The 15,019-nt window shown below is 42.0% G+C and overlaps 1 protein-coding gene across 7 annotated transcripts in view; it reads right to left on the bottom strand.

Annotated features, from left to right (window-relative positions):
* Window positions 1-9,801: 9,801 nt before the first annotated feature.
* The window catches only part of GJA5 (gap junction protein alpha 5), a 52,649-nt gene continuing 47,431 nt past the window's right edge, over window positions 9,802-15,019 (bottom strand). For 5 of the 7 annotated variants that reach the window (XM_029578705.1, XM_029578703.1, XM_029578706.1 and 2 more), the window contains one exon: window positions 9,802-12,384. In XM_029578705.1, coding sequence (XP_029434565.1) covers window positions 11,274-12,374 — 1,101 coding nt within the window. In that variant the 5' untranslated portion in view covers window positions 12,375-12,384 and the 3' untranslated portion in view covers window positions 9,802-11,273. Of the gene's footprint in view, window positions 12,385-12,852; window positions 12,894-15,019 lie in introns of all 7 variants that reach the window. The other 2 variants (XM_029578702.1, XM_029578704.1) reach the window with 1 other exon arrangement.

Raw genomic sequence — 15,019 nt, 5'->3', positions numbered from 1 at the left:
TATTTATCAGGTCTACCGACTCTTCTAAAAAGGTCGAGAGGCCTGGTGAGGATGGTTCTTCCCCTTGGTCAAAACCTCTAATACTAGAGGTTTTCCTAGGTAAATAATAAATTTTTGAAAGTTTGGGGATTTATGTATATGACTTTTAAATTACTGGATGTTCTATTTGTCAGCTGTTTTGAAATATTTATTCTTTTTATTAGAATGGTTTTATTCTATTGATAATACATATTTCTTGACTTTATTGTTTTATGAGGAATGGTGATGTTTCTGTTTTTCCCTTGTTGCACTGCATACAGAGTCTGGCTTCTTGTGGTTTCCAGTTCAGTTCAGTTTTTGTCTACACTTTTCTATTTATAATTTATGGTGCCTTTATTGTGCATTTGGTGAGGATCTATCTGAGTTCCGCATGTGTGACTAAGGTGAGGTTTTTTGCTAGCCTGTAATTTCTGTGTAGAGATCTATAGCATCCTGGCTTTTTCTTTTTTCCTAATAGAACGCATATTGATGTTTTAGGGCCTAGTGTAATATTTGCAATGTTGCTTTTTCATAGATAGAGTTGTTTGTTTGAGTAATGGCAATTAGTGCTGGTTTTGGTATGGGATGTTTATATATTGAAATTGTAATGCAGTTTAATCATGGCTTTCTAAGGGCCAAGCCCATACTCAACAAACACAATACAATAGGCCTCATACCAATTCCAATTGTCCTTTTTACTTTTTTTTTGCAGGGTTTTCTGGTTGGCACCACAGCAGGTCATGTAAATATAATATACAATTTGAAAGTAATATTTTTATCTCAGAAGACTGTATTTTGAATGTTCTTTTTCATGTAAAATCATCATAAATGCATAATTTTTAATTGTGTGTGTGTGTGTGTGGGGGGGGGGGGGGGGGGGGGGGGGGGGGTGGGGGTAGCAGGCTGTAAGTTTCACCTAGGGTGTCTAGTACCCTTGTCAGAAGTCTTTTATTGCCAAACCCACCACCTTGGCATTCACAAAGATAGTCTCACACAGTACAGTATAGTTCCAGCTTGTAACTTTATTTAATCCTCTGGCGGTTCCAGCAGTAAAACAAATCAGCAGCAATCACAAAACGATAGAATGAGTAATAGGATCCTACTACAAAACAATCAAATAGAAAGCCTTTCAATTCCCTATAGCAGCACAGCCATTAGAGCTACAAGGAAAAAAAAACACGAAAGGAAAAACCCAATGCCTCCAGTTCAATCCTATGATAACACCCGGTAGTACTCACTAGTAACCCAGAGTCCTTCAGCATAGTATCTTCCTGGCAGGAAATTGAAAGCTGTGCCCATTTCCTTCCTAGGATTCTGGAACAGATTCTAGGCATATTTGGGGTAGATTTTAAAAGATGCGCACATTACCCGGCGCGTACACATGTACGCCCGATTTTACCTGTGCGTGCAAATTATAAAATCGGGGGTCAGCATGCACAAGGGGGTGCACAATTGTGCACCTTGCGTGCACCGAGCCGCGCTGCCTTCCCCTGTTCCTGCCCAGGCTGCTCCGAAATCGGAGTGGCCTTTGAGGGAACTTCCCCCTAGCCTGACCTTCCCACCCCTTCCCCTAACCTTCCGCCCCCCCCCCCCCCCGTCAGCTTTTATCAGTAGCACCATCCATAAACATTGGTGCACTCTCTAAAAAGTGAGTCCTATTTTCTCTTCTCTATTGAGGATTGCATATTCTAGGGGCCACAACAAATACAACACACAATAAATGATCACCCACCAACTCGGTAGCCTAATCTGGCACAATCACTATAGGGTACTGCTAGATCCCCTCAATAATATACAATCCAACACATTTTAGGGAATCCCAAAAAATGACTTCCCCTGGCTTCCTTTCTTTTTTCTTCATTTTCTTTTTTCGTTCAACGTTATTGAACCAACAAGCAAGCCCAACACGATACCATGTTTTGCTGCCACTTCCTCAGGTGCTATGAATGAGATGCTAAGAAACATTTTATAGATATAGATCTCAACGAAACAATGTAATTTTTTCTGAAAAAGAAATTGCCAAAAAGCTTTTATGCCACTTCACAAAGGACAGTGTTCTATCATAGGATCAAAATAATGAAGAGCAAAGGCTACTTACTGAATACTGGACAGTCTCTCAAGTGCGTCAAAGCATCATCTGACAAAGCATTGCGTATAGACGCTACTTTTAACGCTAATGGTGATGGGCGTAACCAAACATGAATGACAGTCCAATTGAATTCTGAAACTATGCTGAAAAATAAGTGTTAAGTGATGAATAAACCTGAAAAAATTTCTAGAAAAAAATATTCCACTCCATTTCTTTATTTAATCCTGATGGCATAACTATTTGTAACTGGAAGATCCATTTCTGTTCCTGTCTGATTAATTGTCAAATTCTGTCTCCTCCTCACCAGTGTAATTAAATTGTTTGTAAAACAGTCCAATGACATTCATAAAAATCATGATTATTCTGAAGAAAATGTTCAACAAGAGGGGCGTCTTCTTTGCGATTTTTAAGACAACTTTTATGTTCAATTAACTGCGTTTTTATTTTTCTCTTGGTCATGCCCACATATTTAAGATTGCATGGACAGATGATCAAATATACAACAAAAGATTATGTACAGGTATTGTCTGCTGGTAATTTAACATGCCGGCCTGAGGGCAATGAAATATGTGTATTTGTTAATTTCATCTTACAGATATCACAGTTACATGTATTGGGCTCAGCTGGTATTTGGTCAGGTGAATAATCAGAAGCCCGCACAAAACTGCTTCTGATATTGTGGCCCCTAGAATAATCCAGCCAGATTTAAGTGCGCAGGGGACTTGCGCACTGATGCGCCTATGTTGCATAGGCTGCCGGCGTGCACAAAGCCCCGGGACATGCTTAAGTCCCAGGACTTTGCTTGGGAGGCGTGTCGGGGGTGGCGCGGCATTCGGGGGCATTCCGGGGGCGGGGCCGTGGGTGTGGTGCCAGCCCGGGGGTGTTCGGGGGTGTGGTCGAGGCCTCCGAACCAGCCCCCGGGCCGGGGAATGACGCGCCGGCAGCTGGCTGGCGTGCGCAAGTTACGCCTGCCTCGGGCAGGCGTAACTTTCTGAACAAAGGTGGGGGGGGGGGGATTTAGTTAGGGCTGGGGGGTGGGTTGGTAGGGGGAAGGGAGGGGAAGGTGGGGAGGGCCGGAAAAAAAGTTCCCTCCGAGGCCGCTCCGATTTCGGAGCGGCCTCGGAGGGAACGGAGGCAGGCTGCTCGGCTCGGCACGCAGGTTGCACAATTGTGCACCCTCCTGCACGCACCGACCCTGGATTTTATAACATGCGTGCGTCAGCGCATGCATGTTATAAAATCGGGCGTAGATTTGTTCGCGCCAGGTTGCGCGAACAAATCTACGCCTGCGCATAACTTTAAAAATCTACCCCTATATATATTTTCGGACCGATGATTATATGAGACCCAGTTTGGTTATCATGAACATCAATTGTTCATTTACCTTGGGTGGTGTGAAGGTACGTTTATAAACACAAATTTATAAAAATGCACTCATATAAACAAATAATTTATTTATTGTATTTTGATGATTTAATTCAGCAACATGATTTTTTTGAATCTTGTTATTTCTTTTTTGCATCTTTATTCCTCTTCCTTTGGACTGGCCGCTGTCGGAGATGGGCTAGGCTCAAAGGATCTTGGTCTGACCCACTATGGCATGTCTTATGTTCTTGGGTTCTTATTGCTTTGTTTCTTTCCTTCAGTGAATTTTCCATTCCTTTCCCTCTCTTGCTTTTCATCCCTCTCCTTTTTACCTCCTCCCTCTTCTCTTTTTCTCTCCTTTCCACCTCTTCTTCCTGCTCTCCTCTCCTCCCTGTGTCCTGTACTCATTCTCCGCCTATACTTTTTGCTTGCTTGTCTTCCTGTTTTACATTCCTCTCCTCCTCTTGTGCATGCTCTGCTCTCTGGCCTCCCTTCCTCCTGCTCTCTCCTCTCTCGGGGGATAGGTTTCACTTTTGACTGGAGGTTTCACAGTGCCAGCTAAGACATGCAGTACGAAATTATTCAAAGATCATTTCTCATACCAGTGTTTCTCATGGCTCACTACCTGATGGATAGTCCTGCTTGCATGAAGAGGCTGTGGGCTTGTGAACATTGAGCACCTTTTTTGGACACGTTCCCTCTTTTCCATTTTCTGGTAGCAGGTATGTACTAAAACTAGTAGGATAGCTAAAACTGATAAGGTCCCTACTCAGACACAGCCTAGATAGCAAAGTTAGCCATATAAACATATCTTGCTAATTTTTAAGATATATTCAATAGTGCAGCTGCACTATTGAATATAGCCGGCTATCTTAAAGTTAGACGGCTAACTATAGCTGGCTAAATTTAGGATGACTCTTTAACCTGACCAGACTGACCACAATCCAGTGGGAGCACTGAAAGGAATCAGTAAGTTTTTGCTTGGGACATTGTCTTTTTTAAAAGTATTGGGGCAAAGTTAACTATTTGGTAATAATATTTAGTTTGTTTGTGTGTTTGTGCTTTTAATAGTCAGTAAGGCAGCAAATAAACAGAAGTTAGACTGTATTTTTAAATAGTCAGTAAGGCAGCTAGTAAGCAGTAGTTAGTGTGTTTATTTTCAAAAGTCTGTAAGGCAGCTTGTAAGCAGAAGTTAGAGTGTTTGTATACTGAAAAAAAAAAAGTAGCCAGAAGCTAGAAATAAGCTAGGAGCAGTGTATACCAAAGTAAAAAGGTTGAAAAGTTCAGTTCAGTTACTCACCTTGGAAAAGTATTGAGGTAGTGTGATTTGGTTTGATTAGGTACCAACATTTGTTAATCAAGAGAGCTGTGAGTTTGTATTTCCCAACCCACCCACAGCTCATCCTTTAATTTATAGGCAGGTGCCACTTTAAAAAAAAAAACAAAAAAAAACCAACTATTGAGAGTTTGATCATTCCCGTGTAGGCCGCTACCAGACATAGTGAATTCACTAATACATTTAAAGGACATTAATTAGACACATTCCTACTCCCTACTTAACCTAAAACTTAAGTAGGAACTGAACAAATCTGAGATGAAGGCAGCAGTCCAGCAGCAAGAGGGGAGCTTCCCAGTCTTTTGCATGGAGTATCACATATATGATTTTTTACCCACCGGTGAGAAATTGTACATGTGCATGTGATGCAAAGAGCTCCTGGCTCTCAGAGAACAAGTCTGATCGCTGGAGGCTAGAGTGGCAGACCTGGAGGAGCTGAGGCAGACAGAGAGGTATATAGATGAGACCTTTAGGGACATAGTAGCCAACTCCCAACTTCAGACTGGCAGCCCTGGTGCTGTCTTGGAGGAAGAAGGTCTCATGATTGGAGAGCATCAACCTGATGCAGCAGGAAAGGATCCTGTAGCAAGGACCTGCTCTCCAACTGATGCATTGTCCTTTTGCACTGAGGATATCTCCCCAAGACCTACTGCCTAGGAGGGAAGGGTTAGGTCGGCCGTCATAGTTGGTGATTTGATTATTAGGAATGTAGACAGCTGGGTGGCTAGTGGGCATGAGGATCACCTGGTAACATGCATACCTGGTGCGAAGATGGCGGACCTCATGCCTAGATCGGATTTTAGACAGTGTTGGGGAAGAGCCGGCTGTCGTACATGTGGGCACCAACGACATAGGAAAATGTGGGAGGGAGGCTCTGGAAGCCAAATTTAGACTCTTAGGTAGAAAGCTTAAATCCAGAACCTCCAGGGTAGCATTCTCTGAAATGCTCCCTGTTCCATGTGCAGGTCATCAGAGGCAGGCAGAGCTCCGGAGTCTCAATGCGTGGATGAGACAATGGTGCAAAGAAGAGGGATTCCGTTTTTTTAGGAACTGGGGAACCTTTTGGGGAAGGGGGAGTCTCTTCCAAAGGGATGGGCTCCACCTTAACCAGGGTGGAACCAGACTGCTGGCGCTAACCTTTAAAAAGGAAATAGAGCAGCTTTTAAACTAGAACAAAGGGGAAAGCCGACAGTCACTCAGCAGCGCATGGTTCGGAGAGAGGTATCTTCAAAGGATACTAATGATGCATTAGAATTAGGGCATCCCGACAGTGAGGTTCCAATTATAAGAAAAGTAGTCCAAGTGCCTATAACTAAAAACTCACCTGAGCTAAAAAATTCTAACTTATCCCCATCAATTAAAAAGCAGAATGAAAATACAAACAAAAACCAAACTTTGAAATGTTTGTATGCTAATGCCAGAAGTCTAAGAAGTAAGATGGGAGAATTAGAATGTATAGCAGTGATTGACAACATTGACTTAATTGGCATCTCAGAGACATGGTGGAAGGAGGACAACCAATGAGACAGTGCTATACTGGGGTACAAATTATATCGCAATGACAGAGAGGAGCACCTGGGAGGCGGTGTGGTGCTTTATGTCCGGGATGGCATAGAGTCCAACAGGATAAACATCCTGCATGAGACTAAATACAAAATTGAATCTTTATGGGTAGAAATCCCTTGTGTATCGGGGAAGACTATAGTGATAGGAGTATACTACCGTCCACCTGATCAAGATGGTGAGACTGATAGTGAAATGCTAAGAGAAATTAGGGAAGTTAACCAAATTGGTAGTGCGGTAATAATGGGAGATTCAATTACCAAATCCAGCATTGTTTACATACAGCTTTATAAACTGAAAAATCTTTCAGTGCCACGTCTCTTATTTCGACTTCAATTACCCCAATATTGACTGGGTAAATGTATCATCAGTACATGCTAGAGATATAAAGTTCCTGGATGGAATAAATAACATTTTTATGGAGCAATTGGTCCAGGAACCGACAAGAGAGGTAGCAATTTTAGATCTAATTCTCAGTGGAGGACAGGATTTGGTGAGAGAGGTAATGGTGGTGGGGCCGCTTGGCAATAGTGATCATAATATGATCAAATTTGAATTAATGACTGGAAGGGGGACAGTAAGCAAATCCACGGCTCTCGTGCTAAACTTTCAAAAGGGAAACTTTGATAAAATGAGAAAAATTGTAAGAAAAAAACTGAACGGAGCAGCTACAAAGGTAAAACGTGTGCAAGAGGCATGGTCATTGTTAAAATACAGTCCAGATGTATTCAACACATTAACAAAGATGGAAAGAAGGCAAAACGATTACTGGCATGGTTAAAAGGAGAGGTGAAAGAAGCTATTTTAGCCAAAAGATCTTCATTCAAAAATTGGAAGAAGGATCCAACAGAAGAAAATAGGATAATGCATAAGCGTTGGCAAGTTAAATGTAAGACATTGATAAGACAGGCTAAGAGAGAATTTGAAAAGAAGTTAGCCATAGAGGCAAAAACTCACAGTAAAAACTTTTAAAAATATATACGAAGTAGAAAGCCTGTGAGGGAGTCAGTTGGACCGTTAGATGATCGAGGGGTTAAAGGGGCACTTAGAGAAGATAAGACCATCGCGGAAAGATTAAATGATTTCTTTGCTTCAGTGTTTACTAAAGAGTTTGTTGGGGAGATACACGTTCCGGAGAAGGTTTTCATGGGTAGTGATTCAGATGGACTGAACCAAATCACAGTGAACCTAGAAGATGTGGTAGGACTGATTGATAAACTGAAGAGTAGTAAATTACCTGGACCGGATGGTATACACCCCAGGGTTCTGAAGGAACTAAAAAATGAAATTTCAGACCTATTAGTAAAAATTTGTAACCTATCATTAAAATCATCCATTGTACCTGAAAACTGGAGGATAGCTAATGTAACCCCAATATTTAAAAAGGGTTCCAGGGGCGATTCGGGAAACTACAGACCGGTTAGCCTGACTTCATTGCCAGAAAAAATAGTGGAAAGTGTTCTAAGCATCAAAATCACAGAATATATAGAAAGGCATGGTTTAATGGAACAAAGTCAGCATGGCTTTACCCAAGGTAAGTCCTGCCTCACAAATCTGCTTCACTTTTTTGAAGGAGTTAATAAACATGTGGATAAAGGTGAACCGGTAGATGTAGTGTACTTGGATTTTCAAAAGGCGTTTGATAAAGTTCCTCATGAGAGGCTTCTAGGAAAAGTAAAAAGTCATGGTGTAGGCGGCGATGTCCTTTCGTGGATTACAAACTGGCTAAAAGACAGGAAACAGAGAGTAGGATTAAATGGACAATTTTCTCAGTGGTTGTAGACAGTGGAGTGCCTCAGGGATCTGTATTGGGACCTTTACTTTCCAATATATTTATAAATGATATGGAAAGAAATACGACGAGTGAGGTAATCAAATTTGCAGATGATACAAAATTGTTCAGAGTAGTTAAATCACAAGCAGATTGTGATAAATTGCTGGAAGACCTTGTGAGACTGGAAAACTGGGCATCGAAATGGCAGATGAAATTTAACGTGGATAAGTGCAAGGTGATGCATATAGGGAAAAATAACCCATGCTATAGTTACACAGTTAGGTTCCATATTAGGTGCTACCACCCAAGAAAGAGATCTAGGAGTCATAGTGGATAGCACATTGAAATCGTCGGTTCAGTGTGCTGCGGCAGTCAAAAAAGCAAACAGAATGTTGGGAATTATTAGGAAGGGAATGGTGAATAAAACAGAAAATGTCATAATGCCTCTGTATCGCTCCATGGTGAGTCCGCATCTTGAATACTGTGTACAATTCTGGCCGCCGCATCTCAAAAAGATATAATTGCGATAAAGAAGGTACAGAGAAGAGCGACCAAAATGATAAGGGGAATGGAACAGCTCCCTTATGAGGAAAGACTAAATTGGTTAGGACTTTTCAGCTTGGAGAAGAGACGGCTGAGGGTGGATATGATAGAGGTGTTTAAAATCATGAGCGGTCTAGAACAGGTAGATGTGAATCGGTTATTTAATCTATCAGATAATAGAAAGACTAGGGGGCAATCCATGAAGTTAGCATGTGGCACATTTAAAACTAATCAGAGAAAGTTCTTCTTCACTCAATGCACAATTAAACTCTTTAATTTGTTGCCAGAGCATGTGGTTAGTTCAGTTAGTATAGCTGTGTTTAAAAAAGGATTGGATAAGTCCTTGGAGGAGAAGTCCATTACCTGCTATTAAGTTGACTTAGAAAATAGCCACAGCTATTACTGGCAACGGTAACATGGAATAGACTTAGTTTTTGGCACTTGCCAGGTTCTTATGGCCTGGATTGGCCACTGTTGGAAACAGGATGCTGGACTTGATGGACCCTTGGTCTGACCCAGTATGACATGTTCTTTATGTTCTTATGTTCTTAGCCAGCTAAGTCATCCAGCTAACTCTGAATATTCAGAGTTAACCAGTTAACTTAGCCAACTAACTCAAGTCCTCCCATTTACGCCCCCAGAATGCCCCTAATTTATCCGACTAAATTCTAGCCGTCTAACTTATTAGCCGGTTAGAATTTAGCTGGATATATGCCCAAATATTCATTTAGTCAGCTAACTGCTTTTGAATATGTACTTTGATATTTCTCCCTAACTTAACTTCTCCTCTCTCTTTAAGAACATAAGAAGATTCCTCAAAAGGTGCAACTCCATACATATAGATGTACTTATTAAAAGCATTCTTGTAAATCCTTTTCCTTCCCTAATGCTGCCTCCCGGAATGCCTCTTGCAGAACAGGACATCCATAATCGAGTTACGAGCACACTGTTACACCCACTGGCCCGGCTGATGTGCATAAACTGGGTTTTATATTTGTAAATCATTTTGGAAATTAATCCCATAGGGAGCACTAATCAAGCATTTTTACATGGCACATTAAAAAGGCTTGAAAACTGTTCCCCATGAATGCAGCTACAATTACAAGCACTGGATCACAGCATGTGCATCATTTATTTAATGTAATACCCCACTTTTTCATAAACATCAAATCAGCGTACACATAATCCAAAAATCAATATGATACGTTGCCCAATCCCCCCTCCAAGTACGCTAAACCCCCAATATCAGCAACAAAACACTTTACACACAATCCCTCCCATCCATAACAATCACATCCACCGCCCCTCTTTAATCACAAAACTTCTATCTGAAATTCCTTTCGCCTAGTCGCCCATCCTAGCAACAGCTCCCAAGCCGCAGCCAATAAAAAGTGAATGGTTCTGAAGGCGAGGTCGGGGGATTCATTTTGTAAAGTTCTTGGAGGAAATGTCCATAAACCATTATTAGCCATAAAGACTTGGGAAAACCACTGCTTATTCCTGGTTATGAGCAAGAAGGATTGGATCTGTTTTTTAGGATCCTGCCAGGTACTTGTAGCCTGGATTGACCACTATTGTCTTGATAGCCCTTTGTTCTGTCTCAGATTGGCATTTCTTATTCTAGATCAGTGGTTCACGATGAATATGCATGAAATATACTGTATATCAGTGTATGCAAATGTAGTTTATGCATATTCATTGTGGATATCCCGAAAAACAGATTGGCCGGGTGGTGTTCAAGAACCAGGTTAAGAACCACATGAAGGTCCATCCTGCCATTTTGACTAAAATCAGTAAGGGAGGTTTACGATGGCGAGAAATTATACAACATGTTCACAGTTTCAATGTTTTGGTAACTTATTGTTCATCTACATGGGAAACTGATGCTTCAAATTCACCCTAAACACACCTGGTACAATAGAAGGCTGATGTAAATATTTTGCCTAATTTCCAATTTTTAATGAATAATTATCCATTTGTCCCTGGTGAGTAGACGCATGGCAGTTCCACTCAAATAGTTCTATTTCAGGATAGTCATTCTTTGTTTCTAATCTTGTAGCATACCTTGGAGAGATCCACTTCCATTCCCTACTGATAGTGCTGAATATTTCAGCTTAGAATATTTCGGTTGGTTTTTAAGTTCAGTGTCACCAAAATACAGAGTATGGAGACTAGCTTTGGAGCTAGAGCAGTTGCAACAGTCAGTGATACTCAAACATTTCTAACCTGCCGTGGTTAGTGAAGACTGAGTGTTCATCAGTAATACAGATTAATTGGCACAGAATAAGTAGGAGCAAAGTGGCAATCTTTACAGAAAGGGAGGTGTATTGATATTGTTGACAGTTAGTCCCCAGGAGTATCATATGTCATCGATTCTCTCTTCGATCCAGAGAAATTTCAGCTTAAAGCTGTCACAGTTTGCATATAAAAGAGACTCTGAAGCATGAAAGGTGATGCTTAGGACACAGCACAGTGTTCCCAAGGTGGGGTGATGCAGTTGAGAGAAAAGGTATGAGGGAAAGCAGGACCTGCAGAAGGATGACATGCGCAGCAGAGAGCTGCTGATCGGGGCATTCCGAGGCCCATTATACTGCTAGGTCATCTGACCTGGCCTTACTGCTGCTATGGCTGCTTTTGCTAATCCGGCGTTTTTCACTTACATAGCCGTTGGGTACATGCTTGGGTGCACAACTGCTGTTTATCTGAGGGCTTTCTGTATAATTCATGTGAATAAATTGCCCTTCCCCAAGGTTTTCTTGGCTTTGGACTCTCTCGGTTGCAAAATTGGCTGTGTTCTGCTGCAGTGCTAGAGTGTTATTGAAGGGGCTGATATACTTGGTGTTTGGGCTAGTCAAACACTGGTTAAAGTCTGGGGGTGGAGTGCAGCTCAGTGATTGCTCCCTTCGGTGTTTGGGCTCCTCACTGACAAGTTTAGTGGTGGCAGTGGTGGGATTGCCCAAGCAAGAACGTGAACACTTTTGTTTGAATTTTTTCCAGGCCAGATGGTAAAGCTCAGCCAGGCTGAGAAGGAGAGAAAGCACTGCAACAGCCAGCATGAACATGATGAAAACATTCTTCTCGGTGGGACGGGAAACGTAGCAGTTTACAGGATGAGGACACGGCACACGGTGACAGACATAGAGGGTGTCTAGAAATATCCCATAGAGCATGTACTGGCCAACGATGAAGCCCACCTCCATGATCGTGCGGATTAGAATGCTGCAGACGTACGTGTTCAGCAAATTTCCTTGAAGCTTGATTGTTCCACTTAGCTCACTCCTGCAGGGCAGCTCTGTTCTTTCCGGCAGGCAGTCTTGCTGGAGGTAGGAAGAGTTCCCCTTTGCCTTCTCTTCCGTTTCCTTCAGCTTCCTTTTCTCCTCCATGCGGACGGTGTGCATGGCGTGCCCCATGTACAGCAGGGACGGGGTGGAGACGAAGATGATCTGCAGCACCCAGTACCTGATGTGGGAGATGGGGAAAGCCTTGTCGTAGCAGACGTTCGGGCAGCCAGGCTGGGTGGTGTCGCACAGGAAGTCGGACTGCTCATCCCCCCAGGAGGACTCCGCAGCGGTCCCTAGCACCAGCATCCGGAAGATGAAGAGCACGGTCAGCCAGACTTTCCCCACCACCGTGGAATGCTTCTGCACCTCTTCAAGGAAATCGCCCAGAAAGCTCCAGTTGTCCATGTCCTACTCACTGCCAGAAAGAATGGAATAAAAAAAAAAAAAGGCTGCAAAGTTATTATCAGCTGATGATGATCTCCGTCACACAGTTCCCCAAATAGCAGTCTGTGCAGGCAACGTGCATACTATGAAGCGCTCTTTAAGAGAAACATTTGCAGAGCAATTTTCCTGGGTAGATTGCCCTGGGAGAAACTGTCCCTTAGAATAAATCAAAGTATCCGCTGACTTTCACAGCGCACGTACTTTTGTCCATAATAAAAAAGGGGCTTTCCTGAGGGGGATATTTGGGTAAGGGGAGTAAATAGGGCTAGTAGAATTCAATTTTTAAATATCCGCCCTCTGCTTTGTCCCTGCTTGGCCACCCACACAAATAGCACTTTTATTACGCATACTTTATAGGCAATTTTAAAAGGGAAGCAACCCGGGTAATTTACCTTTGAATACTGTCTGTAAGATACATAGATTAAAAGGGACCACTTACATTTGCAACATCACAAGCTATTCAAAATGTCTGCCTAGGGTCTGAATGGAAAAAAGAAATGTGCGGTGCTGTTTCATTTTGTTTTAGCAAGCTGTCATTTTTTTTCATTATGAACATAAGAACATAAGAAGAAAATGCCATACTGGGTCAGACCAAGGGTCCATCAAGCCCAGCATCCTGTTTCCAACAGTGGCCAATCCAGGCCATAAGAACCTGGCAAGTACCCAAAAACTAAGTCTATTCCATGTAACCATTGCTAATGGCAGTGGCTATTCTCTAAGTGAACCTAATAGCAGGTAATGGACTTCTCCTCCAAGAACTTATCCAATCCTTTTTTAAACACAGCTATACTACCTGCACGAACCACATTCTCTGGCAACAAATTCCAGAGTTTAATTGTGCGTTGAGTAAAAAAGAACTTTCTCCGATTAGTTTTAAATGTGCCCCATGCTAACTTCATGGAGTGTCCCCTAGTCCTTCTACTATCTGAAAGAGTAAATAACCGATTCACATCTACCCGTTCTAGACCTCTCATGATTTTAAACACCTCTATCATATCCCCCCTCAGTCGTCTCTTCTCCAAGCTGAAAAGTCCTAATCTCTTTAGTCTTTCCTCATAGGGGAGTCGTTCCATTCCCCTTATCATTTTGGTAGCCCTTCTCTGTACCTTCTCCATCGCAATTATATCTTTTTTGAGATGCGGCGACCAGAATTGTACACAGTATTCAAGGTGCGGTCTCACCATGGAGCGATACAGAGGCATTATGACATTTTCCGTTTTATTCATCATTCCTTTTCTAATAATTCCCAACATTCTGTTTGCTTTTTTGACTGCCGCAGCACACTGAACCGACGATTTCAATGTGTTATCCACTATGACACCTAGATCTCTTTCTTGGGTTGTAGCACCTAATATGGAACCCAACATCGTGTAATTATAGCATGGGTTATTTTTCCCTATATGCATCACCTTGCACTTTTCCACATTAAATTTCATCTGCCATTTGGATGCCCAATTTTCCAGTCTCACAAGGTCTTCCTGCAATTTATCACAATCTGCTTGTGATTTAACTACTCTGCACAATTTTGTGTCATCTGCAAATTTGATTATCTCACTCGTCGTATTTCTTTCCAGATCATTTATAAATATATTGAACAGTAAGGGTCCCAATACAGATCCCTGAGGCACTCCACTGTCCACTCCCTTCCACTGAGAAAATTGCCCATTTAATCCTACTCTCTGTTTCCTGTCTTTTAGCCAGTTTGCAATCCACGAAAGGACATCGCCACCTATCCCATGACTTTTTACTTTTCCTAGAAGCCTCTCATGAGGAACTTTGTCAAACGCCTTCTGAAAATCCAAGTATACTATATCTACCGGTTCACCTTTATCCACATGTTTATTAACTCCTTCAAAAAAGTGAAGCAGATTTGTGAGGCAAGACTTGCCCTGGGTAAAGCCATGCTGACTTTGTTCCATTAAACCATGTCTTTCTATATGTTCTGTGATTTTGATGTTTAGAACACTTTCCACTATTTTTCCTGGCACTGAAGTCAGGCTAACCGGTCTGTAGTTTCCCGGATCGCCCCTGGAGCCCTTTTTAAATATTGGGGTTACATTTGCTATCCTCCAGTCTTCAGGTACAATGGATGATTTTAATGATAAGTTACAAATTTTTACTAATAGGTCTGAAATTTCATTTTTTAGTTCCTTCAGAACTCTGGGGTGTATACCATCCGGTCCAGGTGATTTACTACTCTTCAGTTTGTCAATCAGGCCTACCACATCTTCTAGGTTCACCGTGATTTGATTCAGTCCATCTGAATCATTACCCATGAAAACCTTCTCCATTACGGGTACCTCCCCAACATCCTCTTCAGTAAACACCGAAGCAAAGAAATCATTTAATCTTTCCGCGATGGCCTTATCTTCTCTAAGTGCCCCTTTAACCCCTCGATCATCTAAAGGTCCAACTGACTCCCTCACAGGCTTTCTGCTTCGGATATATTTAAAAAAGTTTTTACTGTGAGTTTTGCCTCTACAGCCAACTTCTTTTCAAATTCTCTCTTAGCCTGTCTTATCAATGTCTTACATTTAACTTGCCAATGTTTATGCTTTATCCTATTTTCTTCTGTTGGATCCTTCTTCCAATTTTTGAATGAAGAT

This window comes from Rhinatrema bivittatum, chromosome 15, assembly GCF_901001135.1.
Source record: "Rhinatrema bivittatum chromosome 15, aRhiBiv1.1, whole genome shotgun sequence".
Classification (NCBI taxonomy): Eukaryota; Metazoa; Chordata; class Amphibia; order Gymnophiona; family Rhinatrematidae; genus Rhinatrema; species Rhinatrema bivittatum.
This window is presented reverse-complemented; position numbering and strand designations above follow the sequence as displayed.